General features: G+C 46.5%; 1 protein-coding gene across 1 annotated transcript; it reads right to left on the reverse strand.

Annotated features, from left to right (window-relative positions):
• Nucleotides 1–285: 285 nt before the first annotated feature.
• Nucleotides 286–19,146, reverse strand: WBP11 (WW domain binding protein 11). The gene is made up of 12 exons (XM_073327350.1): nt 18,840–19,146; nt 16,037–16,158; nt 15,383–15,414; nt 13,485–13,578; nt 12,762–12,958; nt 10,288–10,421; nt 9,264–9,463; nt 7,598–7,789; nt 6,807–6,908; nt 5,727–6,038; nt 2,270–2,452; nt 286–1,428 (listed from the first exon to the last, which is right to left on the reverse strand). Exons 2-12 carry the CDS (start codon nt 16,098–16,100, stop codon nt 1,010–1,012), a joined length of 1,929 nt encoding a protein of 642 aa, XP_073183451.1. The 5' UTR covers nt 16,101–16,158; nt 18,840–19,146; the 3' UTR covers nt 286–1,009.
• Between the last annotated feature and the right edge of the window lie 410 nt (nt 19,147–19,556).

Here is a 19,556-nt window from a genome sequence, read left to right on the forward strand (position 1 = left end):
GCTCCACATTTTAGGTCTCAAAATAACATGTTCCACCCGCAAAGGTTGATTATAAATTACAAGTGAGGGTTATAAATGATACAGCGAAGTACAGGTGTTGACAGATACAGTTTCAGTATGTTTGCTCACAACTTCATAAAGCATTTTTTTAAAAGATAGTACTTAATTCAAAATCTAGCCAGGTGCTTCTTCCATGAAGTTCAGTGCAATAATCCCTCCCCAGGAGCTATGCACAGCCTTTCCCCTAACTGCATTAATACAGATACTAGATCACAAGACGACAAGTGTTTTAGTACATCAAACATTTATTGTTTTCATGAGACACACTGAAGTCTTCCCTGTCAGCAGGAAGCCAGTAAGTTGACTCTGGAGGGGACAGGGTGCAAAACTCCCATTAAGTATATGCAGTAAAATACCTTTTTGATAACCCCCTTGCAGGAAGTGATCAATCAATCTCACTGCAACTAAAAACACAGTATTACAAAATATTTACAAAAGACAACCAAAATGGAACATAAAAACTTAATGACCAGGTGTGTGTATGAAATGTTGCCAACTTATTTCCAGTACCTCAGGAGTTTATTCTAGCACCCTACCCAAAGCATTCAGAGGGTGAAAAGGTTCCAGTGGGAGTGCCAGACACACTTGTCTTTCAGTACCAGTGTCCCGCAAAACAGAAGACCGGCCCAAGAAAGATTCCATCATAGTGTCATTTCTGGATTTTAGCCTCCTCCCACAAAGAGGACAGAAGTGGCAATTCTGGCTCTGAAAGGAAGGCCCCCACCAGAACCTGACTGCAATGGTCTCTATTCTGAGCCTGTTGGTAAGTTAACCTGCGGGTAGGTGGAATATTCTATCACGCAACCCCTCTCCCCACACACACACTGAAGATGGGGCAGGGGGGTGGTCTCCTTCAGTAACTGGGTGTATTACAGGAAATACACCTCCCCACCATACAGTAGTCTGATTTGAGCTCAGCAGGTAGGAGGTTGACCGGGATGAGGATACGTCACAGTAGCCCCTCCATTTCCTTCATGAAGGCTTCATACACATCATCCTTAGTCTGCACAGAGACAGGGGCAGAGGAGCCAACCTTAGGGGTTGCTTTGGTTAATTGGAGAGCAGGCTCATCATCGTGTTTTCTCTGGGAGACAGCAGAAGCCCCCTTATTCTCACGTCGCACTCGCAGGGCAGTGGGCACAAAGCGGGTGATCTCTGCTTTGGGGTTGGTAATTTGCGGCTTGGCACTGATTGTGGCTGTGGCTTTCTTCTCAATGGTAGCTCCACTGGTGTCATCCGCCTTGGGGCGCTGGATCAGACTGGGTGGGGCACTCAGCACCCCTGGGTTTGGAATGGGAGCCGGCGGGAAAAGCCCTGGTGGAGGCACCAGAGGTGGACGCAACATGCCTGGACGAGGAGGAGGGATACCTGTGGACGGAGGGACAGAAAGTTTGAGCAAGCGGAAACAGCACTTGGAAACAATCCAAAGAAAGCTCGTAAGTTGGAGGCAGGTCCCCCGAGTTAGAAGGTAATCTTACAGAAGGTAATCTTACAAATTGTTTTCAAGCCCCTCAGCATCAGATTGTTCTCCATCAGGAAGAATGTTTAGGAAATTCTAGACAGGCACTGTGGCTTTGTATGGAGGTTAAGGCCCCTGTGTATTCCCCTCCCTTGAATTGCTATATATATCCAGTGCTAGAGCACAATGGACAACCTCCCATCATGTGTATAAGAATTTCAGAACTATCAGCAGCATGTGACCAGTGGGGCGTAAATAGTCCCTGCTTCAGGAGTGGACAGCTGCAGGGACTGTCCTTTTGTTCTGTGTTTGTACATAGCCTAGCATAATGCGGTCCTGGTCTATGACTGGGGCTCCTAGGCCCCAAGAAAATACAGATAATAATGTGAATTCTAACAGGGACGTCAACACAAGAGGCAATCTGGAACAGATCTGTGATATAGTACAATGAAAACAAATTCTGACATAACGGGAATTCAGACCTCCAGGTACAAGAACAGCAGGGACTTAGTCGTTGTCGTTAAACGGAAAGTAACAACTCCAAGGGACCTGCAATGGAGGGGAACAGGTTACGCCACCCAGTGCCGTGCTTGTAGTAATGTAGCCTGAATGTAGGCACATAAGTAGCATGGGATTGTCTGAGGCCAGGGTACTGGGGAAGAATGTTTCCCCATACCGCATGTACTAACTCAAGCACCAGTGGGAAAGTTTAAAATGAAATACATATAATAAGGAAGCAGAAAAATGTACCTGGTGGTGCTGGAGGTGGCAAACGAGGTGGGGGTCCACGTGGGGGTGGGCCGGGTGGCAGACCTGGAGGTGGGCCTGGTGGAGGACCGGGGGGCCGACCAGGAGGAGGTCCAGGTGGCAAGAGTCGTGGTAAAGGCCCACGCAGACCTGGCAATCCTGGAGGTCTCAGGAATGGAGGAGCCCCTGAAAATATACACACAAAACAAAGGCAACTTAACTCATGGGCGGAAAAACATTGCATCATGTAATATCAAACAGCACCTGATTAAGGGGAGCGGTCTCCAATATCAGCCAACCCTCTACATAACTGATCTTCTCGTCTTATGGTTTCTTAACCCCTTATACAAAGGCTATGCCTATACTATGTGTACAGATATTGACGCTTGCTCTCATTGAGCTAGTGAAAGCATAAACAGTAGTGTAGCCATGGTAGCGTAAGTAGCAGAGGAATGGCTGAGCACATATCTACCAGTTTCAGGCAGGTTTGTACTCAGCACAGCTCCTTCCTGCCTCCACTGCCACTACCTATGTTATCACAGCTACACTGCTATTTTCCACGAGCTCGATGAGCACTAACACTAATACGTATTCATGAGCAGGAGAGTCACACCCCTAACTCGTAGTGTAGGCACAGACAACGTGGTGTCTTGGCTGTTCAAGCCAAGTCACTTCTCTCTCTTCTCACCACAGTCGTCCCTGGAGAGGCTCCAGTGCTGAGCTGTATTCCCAAGAACACAACATGCTGAAGTGATCTTTCCAATGCGCAGGTATTTGAAAGAATCACTTTGAGAAGCTGGTCCCTGAACTAGAGTCATCAGAGATTTCCCGTTTGAAAAATGTGTCAAGATTACGTTAACGCCTATAATCCTGTCAAAATGACATTACCAGATTTTACCAATGTTTTATCCAGTCTGGTAGTGCCTCTTTGGCAACTGTGAAAGCCAGTTACTTGTGGGAATTTTATGCTTTCTTCTTGATGTAACTGACTGCGCAATATATTAGGATGGAGGGTATTTACTTCCTGATCCCAAGTGGTCAGCTTTTGTCTTGAAGCATAAGAACTAAACCTGGCAGCCTCACGGATCTTAAGGACTGTCACTGAAGAGATCATTGCTCATATAAAATAAATCACTTTTTGGAAATTTAATGAGTTAATATACTGCAGTATCAAATTCCACAGTTGCATAAAAAGTGTCCTTTCCTCTATTGTGGCAACATCACAGCTTGGCAAAAGGGGAAATCCTATTTCTCCTGTACAGATATTGTTTACAGAGACATTCAAGTGATCCATATCACACCACATTCCCAAGACTATTCTAGTACCCCACTTCCTTTTCATGAGGAATCTGCAGCCCTACCCAGTAGCTGTCTGCGAGACTCTTTCCCCACCATGTGCTGCAGTGACATTTGAGAGAACAGCGAATGAGTCAACAATGCCTAAATTTAAAAAACTGAAGATAACGACTTCAACGTAAGACCTTTCACTCTGGAATCTGCTTCCCCCACTGTCCTGGTAGAGTCAGACTTTGTTGATTTCATGGAAACAGTAAAAGTGGAGGGCTGTTGTGGGTTTGGGGTTTTTTTGTTTTAGGGAGGGTGAGAAGAGCAACACTGAAGGACATGCCTTATATTTACTTATTAACATCATGTTTGTTATTCATTGTATGTGTGCACAGGAATAGCACTGGGCTCATGTTATATACTGTTCTAGATATACTAACTCTATCAAAGCCAATATTCTATTTAACGAAATTAGATGGCTAGAGAACAGGTTACAGAGATTTTAATTTTTAGGCTAATTTCTGCAATCCAGTTCAGACAGAATCATAGAATATCAGGGTTGGAAGGGACCTCAGGAGGTCATCTAGTCCAACCCCCTGCTCAACGCAGGACCAATCCCCAATTAAATCATCCCAGCCAGGGCTTTGTCAAGCCTGACCTCAAAAACTTCTAAGGAAGGAGATTCCACCACCTCCCTAGGTAACGCATTCCTGTGTTTCACCACCCTCCTAGTGAAAAAGTTTTTCCTAATATCCAACCTAAACCTCCCCCACTGCAACTTGAGACCATTACCCCTTGTCCTGTCCTCTTCTACCACTGAGAATAGTCTAGAACCATCCTCTCTGGAACCACCTCTCAGGTAGTTGAAAGCAGCTATCAAATCCCCCCTCATTCTTCTCTTCTGCAGACTAAACAATCCCAGTTCCCTCAGCCTCTCCTCATAAGTCATGTGTTCCAGACCCCTAATCATTTTTGTTGCCCTTCGCTGGACTCTCTCCAATTTATCCACATCCTTCTTGAAGTGTGGGGCCCAAAACTGGACACAGTACTCCAGATGAGGCCTCACCAATGTCGAATAGAGGGGGACGATCACGTCCCTCGATCTGCTCGCTATGCCCCTACTTATACATCCCAAAATGCCACTGGCCTTCTTGGCAACAAGGGCACACTGCTGACTCATATCCAGCTTCTCGTCCACTGTCACCCCTAGGTCCTTTTCCACAGAACTGCTGCCTAGCCATTCGGTCCCTAGTCTGTAGCGGTGCATTGGGTTCTTTCGTCCTAAGTGCAGGACCCTGCACTTATCCTTATTGAACCTCATCAGATTTTTTTTGGCCAAATCCTCCAATTTGTCTAGGTCCCTCTGTATCCTATCCCTGCCCTCCAGCATATCTACCACTCCTCCTAGTTTAGTATCATCCGCAAATTTGCTGAGAGTGCAATCCACACCATCCTCCAGATCATTTATGAAGATATTGAACAAAACCGGCCCCAGGACCGACCTCGGGGGCACTCCACTTGACACCGGCTGCCAACTAGACATGGAGCCATTGATCACTATCCGTTGAGCCCGACAATCTAGCCAACTTTCTACCCACCTTATAGTGCATTCATCCAGCCCATACTTCTTTAACTTGCTGACAAGAATACTGTGGGAGACCGTGTCAAAAGCTTTGCTAAAGTCAAGAAACAATACATCCACTACTTTCCCTTCATCCACAGAACCAGTAATCTCATCACAGAAGGCGATTAGATTAGTCAGGCATGACCTTCCCTTGGTGAATCCATGCTGACTGTTCCTGATCACTTTCCTCTCATGATAGGTAGTGACCAAATCATTCCTCACTGATCTATGTGAAGTAAGTCGCTGTCTCCCTCCAGTTGCAGGTAAAATAGGTGCTTACATTGCAAAACCAACATCGGAACAGGCACTAATTGGCCATCTGGCTTACTACTACTGAATAAGAATGGTATCAAATTTCCTTCACATAAGTATGTTTCCCTCTCCAGGTAAGGGTTGAAACACATTCAAAGGACAGTTTAAGGGAAGCCTGCACTGCCACTATAGCTGGTCAGAGAATAACAAGCCAACTCTTGGTCTGCAGGATTGGGATTGGAACCTAACGCCTTTCAGCAGCTGCAAGTTAATTTAAACAAAAATACGCTAAGTGTTCACCTGGTGGAGGACCAGGAGGAAGACCAGTAGGTGGTCCTGGAGGCCTCAGGGGAGGGGCAGGAGGTGGTCCCAGAGGGGGAGGCCCAGTCATGGGCGGTGCCTGTAGCTGAGTTGGAGGAACAGGCTGTGGTGGTGGTTGCTGCTGTTGCTGTGGCTGAGAGGGTGTAGTAGATGATGACCCCGTCTCTGGACGAGACTCCTCCTTGCGTTGCTGCTGTGGTGTCTCTTCAGATTCAGAATCATCTTCATCCTCTTCTTCCTCCTCTTCCGAATATTCCTCCACTTCTCGCCCCTCCTCGGGGATTTCCTGACCTGAAGATAAAGAAAAGACAAGATACATTTATAAATACGCACCAGAGAAAAACTTGAGATGGAGGATCATCTCCTCCCCCACAAAAAGGCGATGGGGAGGAGGGAAGAAACTGGCCTCATTTAGCTACTATATAAAATAGGTAACAGGAACACAGTACAGCTCTCGCTGGCAGCACTACCATGGAGCACAGAAGGCTGTGCCATAACAACCCCATATTTTCAGGGGTTAACAATTCCTTTTGAGCTGAAATTTCTCTTGTATAACTTCACACAGCTAGTGTTTGGGGATTTTTAGGGGGAAACCCATGGAAAATTGGTTTAGCCCTTTGAATTATACAAAAGTAAAAAAAACTTTCACATTTTTTTAAAAAAGGTGATTTTATATGAGCAGACAAGTGAAACAGCTGACACAAGTGCAGTTCTTAATGAGGAAGGAAAAACGAGCTCAAGTCTGGAGAAAGACATCTTATTGTAGATGAAGTTATGAGGTTACCTTTATACATCTGAAGCAGCATCTTTTATGGGCATCTTAATCCTGAAAGGCTTTAGAATATTGAGAACATAGTAAAGTTGCCTCAAGAGATATATTACTTAAACAGCAACTCAGTTTTAAGTTCTCCTCACCTCCTTACTCCCCTTAAAAACAAATATTAATGTTTCATTAGTCTAAGTTATCTTCATTAAGGTTGAGAAATGAAGCAAGCAAAAACATTTTTTTTTAAAAAAGCTAAATATTTTGTTTACTAGCTAGGGAATTTATGTTCTCACCTGCCATTCGCAACATCATAGCCTGAAGTGGAGTCAGTTCCTTCATGTTCTTTTTCTTTTTCCGTGACTTCCCAGGCATGTCGGCAAACCGCACACTAAGCCCTGCAGAGATAAGCACAGGGAAAAGGGAGAGATCAAATATATACAAGAAAAGTTATTTGATGTGGATAGCAAATTAAATATCTTGTGACTCTTTTCAAAATGGTAACATAACATCGGTGTTATTTGCCTTATTACATTCTGCTAACCTAAAATTACCATCAGTTTCAAATAAACAGTGTTCCTGACTTCCACTCAAATAGTTGAATGGATGGTTGATGCTCTTCTACAGTGAGTGAAGTAGACTGTCTTTGATAAGCCTGAAATTCAGTTATGTATCTTGTACAGTTCTTTTGAAAAGTCTCAAGTCATTAAAGTGTGGTTCTACTCTGACATGGAACTAAAAATTGTATTGTGAAGTTCCTTGTTTCTGACTGAATGCTCCAGGTCAAGTGTGTATATATTCTAACAAAGCAGATAAATTTGAATACTAATGTTGCAACCTCAGCCTGGAATCTCAAATTCCAGCTAGGTGCTTTCTGACTCATTTATCAGCAGTAATAAAAATTCTGTAATAGGAACTTAGGTAATAATTTAGTTAGTTGAGCCAGAACAGAATTCAGTTTGCTCTCCTTTCAGCCTCATAACTACAGAGCAAACAGAAATAAGAGCGTCACTTTTCAGACTATGATGTAGTCCTATTTTCTGTCACTTTTCAGACAATAATGAAGTGGAGTTCCCACCACACAAACCTGATTTCTTGTCTTCACCCTCCCTTTCATTTTCATTGTCACGATGCAGGAATTCATCGCCTTCGCTGTCTGCATCTGATCTGTCACTATCACTGTCATCACTACTGTCATCATGCCTGTCTTGATCCATGTCCTCAGGATACCCTTCATCTTCACTGGTACTGGAGGCATCATCATCGTGCCCTCGCTGACCTGAGAAGAAGAGCAGAATATCAGGAAGCAAAGCACACCAGCATGGAAGAATGAGAATATATGTCATCTTAGGTTTATTTCTATAGTTACAGAACTCATTCCAAACTCCATTCCAGTGAGGAACAGAAATACATTGTCTAGCATTTATCCTTTCAGATCCCCCTCCAAGTGGAGAGTTAACTAGTTCTATTTCTGATAGAACACAGTAATTTCATTTCGCTATCTAGGAATGGGGAGAGGGGAACAAAAGGAGGGTAAAATAAACTCTAGGATGGAGATCTTATCTGAGGTTGTTTTGTTACTAGTCCAATCAGCTATCACCATTGCTTTTTTTTTTTTGGCTACTGAACAATATCTGCACTCTAAAATTCACCAGTTCATTTCTATTTATCCATTTCTACCTTTCTGAATTTCTCTGGTCACTCTACTTTGTGCCTTTTCTAGTCCCCCAAGTCCTAATGTTATGTCTACATAGCACTCCATTATGTGCATAAGCTGATAAACTTAGTTTCACTATGCAATATATGGAGGTCCAGTAGGAATTAAATGAAATTGGACAGTCTAATTAGTTTAACTTCTGGTGCTACTAATCCTACAGGTGCTAATGAGAAACACTTTGGGTGGGAATGAAAGAACATGCACAACTTTTCTGAATGATGCTAGCTGGGGAGATTTTAAAATGCGGGATCCCACAATCTTGCAGCCATCCATCCTGGGGGCAGATTTCTCTCCCATTCAACAATGCACTAGTGTAAAACCCAGTATTTGAAAGTTATAACTTGAAGCTTTGACATTTGATAAGGAAATGTAACTGATGTTAAATTAACTGACATTAAATTATGCAGCATACCAGCACCTCCCAAGAGGTTTAGGAGCATAATCATTTAAATGAAGGATGCTATCTCCAAAACTCAAAGGGCACGCATCTGAGACATGAGACTTTTGCTCTCAAAAGTCTAAACTGGAAAATTCTCTCCCCCCCAGTAGGATAGTTTTTCAGATGGTTTTGTCCAATCACATGATGGCGTTTTCTATCATTTCCCTTAGGAAATTATTCTCTAGTGTATGAGATTTAACTATTAGCAGCAAAGGCTTATTGATATCCAGTCTCATTTCCCCCCTTTATTCAATTTCATTCCATTCCACTTAACTATAACCATCTAGACAGGTTCTTCACCTCAGAGGATTCAACACCCTTCAAACACTTGCAAATTTATCTTACCTTAGTTATCATTTGGCCAAGCTTTGTAGTTATTTCAATCTTTCATACAGTAAGAACATTCTCTGTGAACCTACAGAAACCAGTCTCAGATAATACAAGCCTGCACATTCCTCCCAGTTAAGTCACAATGGCAATGCCAGTGCACACCACATTCACCGTAGCACTATCAGTGGAAGATCAGACAGAAGTCAAGGTAAATCTCCAGTACAGGGATAACATGAGGACTGGGACAAAGGAGGAGCAGCTTTTTACCTATGTCAGGACTGTAAGAAATCTCTTCCTCTCGCCTCCAAGGGGCCATCTCTAAAGTGAAGCCCACTTTACGGCCATACATCTGTAGGACTTGGGGTGGGGGAGGCCCTGGAGGAGGTCCAGGGGGCTTCCGACCTGGGGGTAACCGTGGAACGCCAAGTCCAGGAGGTGGAAGTACAGAAATGGGCCGGACTGGAGGGCTGGATATTAAAAAAAAAAGTGTAAAGGAGATAAACACAAAAATCTGTCCCAGTTCCTCACAATCACCTTCACAGCAACCATTTAGACAATGATCCAGCTGTTCCTGTCCTAAGTGCTATGAAAATACATTAGAAATTTACAAAAACAGAGTAAGGCATGGTCCTTGCCCAACGAATTTATGAACTGACTCAAAAAAAGAGGTCACCAATTAAATGTGGGAGGGTTTGGAGACACTGCTGATGGATATTAGAGTTAAGAAAGCTTTATGGAAGAAATAGGCTTAAAGGAAGACAGAAGGAGAAGAGTAAGGACAAGTGGGAACTGATGCAAACATAGGGGGCAAAATGAAGACACCATGAAGCTGACAAATAAAAGGGTGCTAAGTAATCAGTAAGAGGAAAGGGAGAGCAGGAGGACATGAGAGAGACAGGCCAGATTAAGAGGTGAAATAGAAACTTGAATTTAACACAGCAGCAGACAAGAAGCCTATGAAAGTATTTACGACCAAAAGGGGTATTGCAGTGAGAACAGTGGGAAGAGAGAACTCTAGCAATGGAGCTTAAGGTGGACTAATGTGCAAAAGTAGATATGCAGGAAGACCAGACACACTTATCAGAGTCAATATGAGAGACGACCAAGGCATAAAGAAGGGTTTTAACAGCAAAAACAGAGGGGAAATACATACAGAACGAAGGATTCATCACTCCCTCAGAACTTCCAATTCCCCTCTCCCAAACATCACTTCTATCAACAACCCTCTATACCCACCTGCAACGCATGGGTGTTTAGCATTTATTACCCCTCCATGACACTTCCCTCTTACCCATAGGCTGATGTTTTCTTGAGGATAGAAGGTGGTTGAGCCCCAGGTAGGGGGATATCCTGTATAAGGATGTTGGAGGGGGCATGAGGCATGTCTGGCAGGGGTATACTCTCCACCTCAACGTGTTGTGCATTCTGCAAGAAATACAAACAACAAACAGGTTAATCTCTTAGGAGGCAGAGGGAAGAGGATCACGTGCACACTCCTCACTTTATAGACTATAGAGGGTAAGGAGTCAGTTCCTTCCCTCATAAAAATGGTTATTTACAAGGGTGCCTGTCCAACTGGTTTGTAGGTCACTCTTTGTGTTAGACCCCGAATGAACATTTGGAGAAACAGATCACGAGCATAAGATATTAAGGCCTCTTTGGTCAAAGGTAACACACAGAGCTCAGCTAGCGGAAAACATTTCCCCATTCAAATAATCAAAACCTGATCAAGCTTATATTCCTCTTAAGATACTTAGCCCTGGTCTACACCACAGTTATCTCGACATAAGGCAGTTTATGTCGACCTATGTCAGTGTACACACTGCCACCTTCCTCCCTCCAATGTTAAGTGCCCTCCTACATAGACATAACCCCACCTCCAGGAAAAGCATAAGCCTTTAACAGAAGCAGTTAGTACAACACCCCTTGTAGACCGGGGTGGGCAAACTTTTTGGCCTGTGGGCCACATCGCGGTTGCAAAACTGTGTGAAGGGCCAGATAGGGAAGGCTGTGCCTCCCCAAACAGCCTGGCCCCCGCCCCCTCCCAATTCCTACCCCCAACCCATCCTACCCCCCCACCCCGCTCCTTGTCCCCTGACCAGCCCTCCCCAGGACCCCCAAGCCTAACCACCCCCTCCAGGACCCCACCCCCTGCTCCCTGTCCCCTGACAGCCCTGTCCCCTGACAGGTCCCCCGGGACTCCAACACCTATCCAACCGCCCCTGTTCCCCGTCCCCTGACCGTCCCCACTCCCCTCCCCCCCCCGAACCTCCTCCCCATCCAACCGCTCCCTGTCCCGACTGCACCCCGGGACCCTCTGCCCCTTATACAACCCCAATGCTCCCCGCCCCCTTATGCCGCTCAGAGCAGCAGGAGCTTGCAGACCCGCTGGAGCCAGCCATACCACTGCCCTTACCAGCAGGAGCAGCAGGCCAGAGTGCTGACAGCGTGGCGAACTGAGGCTGCAGGGGAGGGGGGACAGCAGGAGAGGGGCCGGGGACTAGCCTCCCCAACTGGGAGCTCAGGAGCCGAGCAGGACGGTCCTGAGGGCCGGATGTGGCCCGCAGGCCATTGTTTGCCCTCCTCTGTGGTAGACACTGTCTTACTTACATCAGCTGTTGGCTGTCTTTCTTGTCAATGTCTGGCTCTGTGCTGGAGCCACGAAATTGACAAGATTGTCCTCCCTACTTCCAGTCAGGCTACCCCCTGGGTCCAGGCTCCCCAGGCTCCCAGCTGGGCTGCTCCCCAGGCTCCCAGCTGGGCTGCTCCCCAGGCTCCCAGCTGGGCTGCTCCCCAGGCTCCCAGCTGGGCTGCTCCCCAGGCTCCCAGCTGGGCTGCTCCCCAGGCTCCCAGCTGGGCTGCTCCCCAGGCTCCCAGCTGGGCTGCTCCCCAGGCTCCCAGCTGGGCTGCTCCCCAGGCTCCCAGCTGGGCTGCTCCAGGAGTCCTGACTCCATGGTCAGAGTCCAGGCAGCTGCCCTGCTTCCAGCAGGGAGCTGATAGCCGAGAGCCAGGGATAGCCAGGCTCCCAGCAGGGAACAGAGAACTATTTTGGGGGGGAAGCGGGGGGGTGGAGCTGGTGGGGAGCCTGTGGGGCAGCCAGGCACCCAGTGGGGAGCTGCAAATGGAGCTCAGAGCCCGACTCTCAGCTCCCCATACTGCATTAGGTTGGTGGAAGCGGTCCTGGCGAGGATGCACACCACTGACTGAAGGAGGGTAGTGTGGGTATGAAACACCACTGTAATTACTGTGGTGGCTATAAGTCAACCTAATATAGGTCAACTTAAGTTTTTAGTGTAGACATGCCCTTAGTTCCCAAACAAAGATATACTGTAGGCAAGAACACCATGTCCTTCCAGAGTATCTGGGAAGCATTCATTATAGGAAGGATTTATAGTTGACTGGGACAGAGCTTAGGGACTCAGATACTACAGCAGAAACACTTATAAATAAATGCTGAGAGACACAAATTACATGCATACAAACTTAAGAGGGTTTTTAAACAAAATTAGCTTCACTCATGTTCCAAAAGACATATCTCACAAGCCAGGGTATGCAAGATAGTTAGGGCTTCCATTGTAAAACCATTCCAAAACCATCCTTCCCTGTAAATATAGCACATCACAGGGATGCTGAGGACATATTGATGATTCATCATGTCCCGGCTAAAGTACTATGCCTGAGGAGGCAGCCATGGTGCACGGTATGCAGCTTGCTGAAAATACTCAACGTGGCAGGGACTGAGGACCAAGTATGCAACAATGTTACCTTGACAGCATCGAAGTATTGGCTGAGCTGCGATCTCTTCTGCTCATACTCCACTTCCAGCTTGCGCAGTTCTTTGTAGATGTCAGGATTCTCCTTCTCGTAGAGCCGCAGAATTCGCTCAAAGGTCTCACGCAGCTTCTTACGCTTGTCCTTCAGCACCTTCTCATTAAGTTGTGGCTGCTGTACTGGGTTAAACTCTGATCCGGGAGAGTAGGACCAAGGCAACAAACAATTCCAAAAAGGAAATTATAGGGGAGACTTGCAACAGAAGCCATGATTACCCAACTGCATAAACTGCACACATGTTCAATATAGCAACCTCTGGTGACAATGACAGTGACTATCTGAATCAGCTTTCCATCAGGTCTCCAGAGCCTTAAAGGGGTTGTCTCCTTTATCACAGCAATTAGAGACAATATGTCTATCCTTCTGTCTTCCAAAGGAACGTCTAGCCATCCAAAATTCTCCAATATCCAATTACCTTGAAAAAGTTCATCATCTATTCCCGTTCCAAGAACCATTTACCCACTTTCCTTCTCCAATCCTTCTAACAAGCAAAAGCCAGTATTTGGTAAAGTTTCTACAGTTACAACCCACATAGTCCCTCCATTAACCCCTAAACCCATCTTGTCCCATCTCTCAATTCTCACCTCCCATCTTATCAGATCCTTCCATCTCTCCTCTCACTCTAAATGCAAGTCCCTCCAGATGGTACCCACTCACCCATCTCATCCAATTTTTCCATGTCCCGAATGATCTGTTTGGGATCTTTCATCTTAAGTACAGCTGCTCGTACCATCATCCGCTGCTTCTTGTTCTGAGAAGGTCAGAGAATAAAGAATTAGGAATAGTGCTGTTGTTCTAGGATAAACAGGGGAACAGATATAATCTATGGTATCACACATTTCTCTTTGTAGTTCAGGTTTCTGGGACTTCTAAATGTGTTCAAAGAACTCCCCCAGGAAAGAGAAATAAATTCATCCGTTCTTTTCAAAGTGCTTTACAAACGTTAATCACTCCACACCACCCTATAAGGTCCATTTTAAAAGTGAGTTAAGCAGTGGCTCTGAATCTTTCCAGACTACTGTACCCCTTTCAGGAATCTGATGTGTCTTACACACCCCCAAGTTCCCTCACTTAAAAACTACTTGCTTAGAAAATCAGACATAAAAATACAAGTGTCACAGCACATTATTACTGAAAAATTGCTGACTTTCCCATTTTTACCATATAATTATAAAATAAATCAACTGGAATCTACATATTGTACTTACATTTCACTGCAATATAAACAAGTCATTGTCTGTTATGAAATTTTAGTTTGTACTGACTTTGCTAGTGCTTTTTATGTAGCCTGTTGTAAAACTAAGCAAATATCTAGATGAGTTGATGTACCCCCGGAAGACCTCTGTGTACCCCTAAGGGTACGCATACCCTTGGATGAGAACCATTGAATCACAGAATATCAGGGCTGGAAGGGACCTCAGGAGGTCATCTAGTCCAACCCCCTGCTCAAAGGAGGACCAATCCCCAACTAAATCATCCCAGCCAGGGCTTTGTCAAGCCTGACCTTAAAAACCTCAAAGGAAGGAGATTCCACCACCTCCCTAGGTAACGCATTCCAGTGCTTCACCACCCTACTAACGAAAAAGTTTTTCCTAATATTCAACTTAAACTTCCCTCACTGCAACTTGAGACCATTACTCCTTGTTTTGTCATCTGGTACCAAGAACAGTCTAGCTCCATCCTCTTTGGAACCCACTTTCACGTAGCTGAAAGCAGCTATCAAATCCCCCCTCATTCGTCTCTTCTGCAGACTAAATAATCCCAGTTCCCTCAGCCTCTCCTCATAAGTCATGCACTCCAGCCCCCTAAAAATTTTTGTTGCCCTCCACAGGACTCTCTCAAATTTTTCCCCATCCTTCTTGTAGCGTGGGGCCCAAAACTGGATACAGTACTCCAGATGAGGCCTCACTAAGGCCGAATAGAGGGGAATGATCACGTCCCTCGATCTGCTGGCAATGCTCCTACTTATACAGCCCCAAAATGCCGTTAGCCTTCTTGGCATCAACGGCACACTGTTTACTTATATCCAGCTTCTCGTCCACTGTAACCCCTAGGTCCTTTTCTGCAGAACTGCTGCCTAGCCACTCAGTTCCTAGTCTTTTAACAGTGCATGGGATTCTTCCGTCCTAAGTGCAGGACCCTGCACTTTTCCTTATTGAACCTCATCAGATTTCTTTTGGCCCAATCCTCTAATTTGTCTGGGTCCCTCTCTATCCTATCCCTACTCTCCAACATATCTACCACTCCTCCCAGTTTAGTGCCATCTGTAAACTTGCTGAGGGTACAATCCACACCATCTTCCAGATAACTAATGAACGTATTAAACAAAACCGGCCCCAGGACCAACCCTTGGGGCACTCCACTTGATCCCAGCTGAAACATTCCTTTAAATTAATTGGTCAGACAACATTTTCCACAGAAAGAAAGTGACTCCTGAGGAGCCAACCATAAAGTCTGGATTCTACCTATTGTCTCAAGCCCATAACAGTTGGGAATGTGATGCATATTAGAATGGTGTTAGCCAGGTGTTCTTAAGGATGGTAATAGCGTCTTACCTTCTTCAGCTCCCTCTTCCGGGCCTCCTTTCCTGCAGAGGAGAGAAATGACTACTGGAGTCCTGTTTCTTAACAGCTTGTGATCAAAAAGCCAAATTTTATCCACCCCCACTTTTACAGTCTTGGATATTCGATTAGAAACAATCATATTTCATACCCATTACAGAAGAAAGACGACAACAGATGGCCATACTGGCAACCCCACTCCTCCAAAAGCAGAGATATTTCTATACACAACCACCTAATCGATGTAACAAGTTCGGGACTAAGCAGTCTTTTGGAAACAAGACCGTATGAATTTAATGCTCACTAAATGATTAACACCTTAGAAACTGAAATATTCTATGTACAGAATAGAAACAACATTTTTTTTAAAAAAATCTACATTTTTGACAAACTTAAAACATTGCTAATAATAACCAGCTGAAGTACTTGATAGTGAGAGTTGATCTTTTTGCTTGTTTCGAGATGCTTATCTGACCATCAGAATCTTAGTAATTACATTAATACAGGAGGAATAGATATGTGTAGTCGTTTCCTCCTCTAACTACACAATGCTTGTGGAATCTGACCTGACTCCCAACCAGCTTTCATTCCATCTTTATCTCAGATGAATTAACCATGCTTACAACAATAAATTTAGTGGATACTTACGGGCCTGGTCTGTAGGGTTCATGAACTTCCCACTCTTGGTGGAGGATGTTGATCTCCGCCCCATTTTGACCAATTTTTTTTTATTGCTTCTTTAAACCAGGGGGAAAAAAAAAAAAAGACACCTGAAAAAGAAAAAGCCACATCACACACCATATGTAGTAGTCTGCATACTCCAATTCCTTCTCTTCCCCCCGCATTAGTGCTTGTTTTCCCAGAAACTCAAATGTCTATCGCCTCCCTAAATCCCAGCTCTCAAGAATGTACAGAATGCCACTGCAAACTCAGGCAAACATACAAAGATGCACAAACACACCATTTTGTCAGCAAATGACTACTGCATCTCATTCATTTCAATAAGCAAATGAAAAATATAATGTATTTACTAGGGTTTTGCACACTTTGTTGCTTCTGTAATCAGAGTAGAGCCCTGCAACTCAACCTAAGCCCAACACAACTACAAGTGTCAGGCCCAGGTCGGGTGTGAAAACAGCCAGACCCTCCTGGGCTCATGTCTGCTCTGCAATGGGGTCAGCACAGCAGCGGCTGCATGCTCTGCTCCTGGTGGCCACCACCATCTCGCTGCACTGTGTGAACTGCAAAGTGAGCATGCTGAACAGTCCAAGTGCCTGTCATTCTGCAGCTCACACACTGCAGCAGGATGGCCCACAGCTGCTGCAGCTCCAACAGCATGGGCAGGAGGAGAACAGCAGGGCTGATTCAGGTTTGGGGACGAATGTCAGGGTTGGGTTGGAAAATTACTCAATCCTCTAGGGCTTGGTCAGCTGGGTTCAGGCAGTAGGCCTGAGCAGACTTGTAGGGCAGAGCTCATTGCAAACACCATGGGCTCCTTGCATTCCTCCCTCTCCCCTTGCACCAACTCCTTGTATGCCATCATCTCATCCCTTTCTATTTCAGGGACTCCCTGAAACACTCCCAACCTCATGACAGGATCTCCAAGTGCCGTCCAATCCTCCCACTGCAGGGTTCTCGATTCTCCCCCTCACCAGGGGTTCAGTGTGATCTCCCATTTCACCCCCATTCCAGGAGTTCTGTGTCCCACGTTCCCCCTTCCCTCATAACAGGGTTCCCCCTTCTTTGCACAGTTCTTCTCCACTGGCCTACATGCCACGGCTCTGTGTCCCCCTACTCTCCCCCCTTTATTACTGCTCTTCTTCTTGTCTGGGAGATAAATCACTCAGGATGTCAACATCAAATTCTATTGGGAGGATGGACAGAGAAGAGATGGTGTATTGTTATGTTGCAAGGTGTTAGCTTCATCGATGAGTTATTTAATCTGTAAACAACTACAGAGGTACCTGAAGCTGTGGGCAGCTCTGCTAAATCAATGGCAGAATCTCTGCATGTCCCCTTTCCCCTTCCTCAAAATCAATAGTGTTCTTCTGCCCACTGATATCTAGAACATTCTTTGAAATTTTAGAATTGATCCGATGTTCAAAAGTTAGTGTGTTCCATTAAACAACTATCCAAATGGAAACATGACATCCAGTTGAATCTAAGGCTGCACAAGCTCTATCGTCCTGCTGCAGCCTACCACGTATACCTCTCTGTACACTCTTTCCATACATCCCGTACTAATCACTTCTCTATCACAAGGATACAAGTTTATCATCTGCTCTCCTTTACGTGAAGAGTCTCAAAAATGTGCATTGTTGAACATCTGGATTTAGAATTTTTCTTCATAAATTGTGTCTCTAGTACAAAGTGTGAAGATCTGTCATCATACTAACCTTTCCTCTTTTTATGCAAGTGCTCTAATTTGATTATCTGGAGCTATAAAGTTTGGATATGAAGACATGCTAGCTTGTGTCTAATGAAACTTCGAATCATCTGCCATATAATGATAATTATAATCAAATGATTGCCCTTAAGGTACTGAGCAGTGCACTAATGTGGCATTAGGTGCCCTGAGTATGTGAGCAGATTGGACCCTTACTGAAGAGCTACGAATGATTGCATTCAATATACTGGTTAATTCAGCATTTGTAAAATGCTTTTATCTGTACTGTCTGGCTATAAAGCGCCGTAACAGCCATGCTTACAACTAAAGCAGTCTAGATTGTGTGTTCACTGATAAAATAAGCCATCTCTTATGGACAGTTAAGGCAACACGAGTTTGATTTCTCAGACCATTCTTTCTCTAGCCAGGAACGCTACAGGGCAGGGAATTAACAGATTTATCTCTCTCACATAAGGGTCCCAAACTCTGCATTTCTCAGGTATGTAATAGTGAGATCGCCTCCCCCACCATCCCGCTTCGAAAACCCTGAGGACACCAGACGCTCGGGCCATTAACTTGTTGGTAGCCGTAACCCCACCTTGTCTCGATACAGGACAGCTGGGTACGAGCCCCTTCCCTGTACAGACTCCAGGCCTACAAGACATAAGGTCCGAGCCAACAGTGAGCATGAGACACAGATGCGGCTGGGAACAAGCCCTTGCTCTGCTGACCACAACCGGCTTCATGCCGCTACCTGCCCCCACCCCTAGCCACCCGGCTCCCACCGCCTGAAAACTTCCCCGGCATTGCGGCTCCTTCCCCCAGAGCCGCCAGCCTGGGCCGGGCCTGTGTGCGCCTGGGGGCCGGCAGAACCCCACCTCCTACAGCTCCGCGATAACACCCCCTCCCCCTCTCTCCCCCGCGGCCCGGCAAGCCCCTGGGCTGCTCCTCTCCCCCGAGAGGGGGAGGGGGAGAAAGACGAGGGCAGAGAAGCAGCCCAGGGACCCGCAGGAGCACCGCCAGCGAGCGGTCGGTCGGTCTCCCGCCCTACTCTGCTCCTCTCACCCCTCTGAAGGGCGGGAGCCGAGCTCCTCTGCCTCGCTGCGGGGCGGTGGTTTCTACGCTGTACCCCCAGCTCCTCGCCTCTTCGGCATCGCCGCCATCTTGAATGGTCGCGGGCGGGACTCGCGCGCCACTTCCGCCCCGGAACCACCGGTTGGGCGCGAGAGTCTTAGAGGTGCCGGAAATCGGCCGCCGGAGCGTCGCCCTCCCCGGGCCGCTCTAGAACAGACCTCCTCAGGCTCGATGGTGCGGCGGAAGGAGGGAAGCGGGCTCTGCCGACTATTAGCCCAGTCGCCCGAGAGGGGGATCACGTGAGGCTGCAGTGGAAAGGGGCGGTAACAGCGGAGGAGGGGGCGTGTCCCAGCTCTGGGCACGCCGCGAGGCTGCGCGGGCCGACAGGCGCCGACGGACTGGGGGCGGGGCTGCTTATGCCCCGCCTCCGGCTCCCGGGGTTACCAGGCTGCGTGACCTTCTCTGAGCTCCCCTCGCCCCCTGCCCCGCCCCTCCTGCTGTCACGCGCCCTGCTCGCCGCCTCGGCTCTCGCGCAGCTTCTGCCCCCAGGCTGTGCTCGGTGCCCTGGTTGGGCGCCTTTGCCCTGCACCGCCTCTGCTGTTTTCCCAGCGCGTGATCCCGGGCTTCGCTGAGTCCTCTGCTTCTCTGGCCCTTCGCACCAGGGGAAAGTGCTTTTGGTTTAATCCAGCCAGCCCCAGCTTCGGTGTA

The sequence above is a fragment of the Lepidochelys kempii genome, chromosome 1, assembly GCF_965140265.1.
Source record: "Lepidochelys kempii isolate rLepKem1 chromosome 1, rLepKem1.hap2, whole genome shotgun sequence".
Classification (NCBI taxonomy): Eukaryota; Metazoa; Chordata; order Testudines; family Cheloniidae; genus Lepidochelys; species Lepidochelys kempii.

Coding starts and splice junctions, on each gene's coding strand:
- WBP11 (XM_073327350.1), bottom strand. CDS start 16,100: ATGGGGCGGAGATCAACATCCTCCACCAAGAGTGGGAAGTTCATGAAC. Junction 2,453..5,726: donor TCCTCCTGGTCCTCCACCAG/GTGAACACTTAG, acceptor GTATATTTTCAG/GGGCTCCTCCATTCCTGAGA. Junction 1,429..2,269: donor GCCACCTCCAGCACCACCAG/GTACATTTTTCT, acceptor CTCCGTCCACAG/GTATCCCTCCTCCTCGTCCA.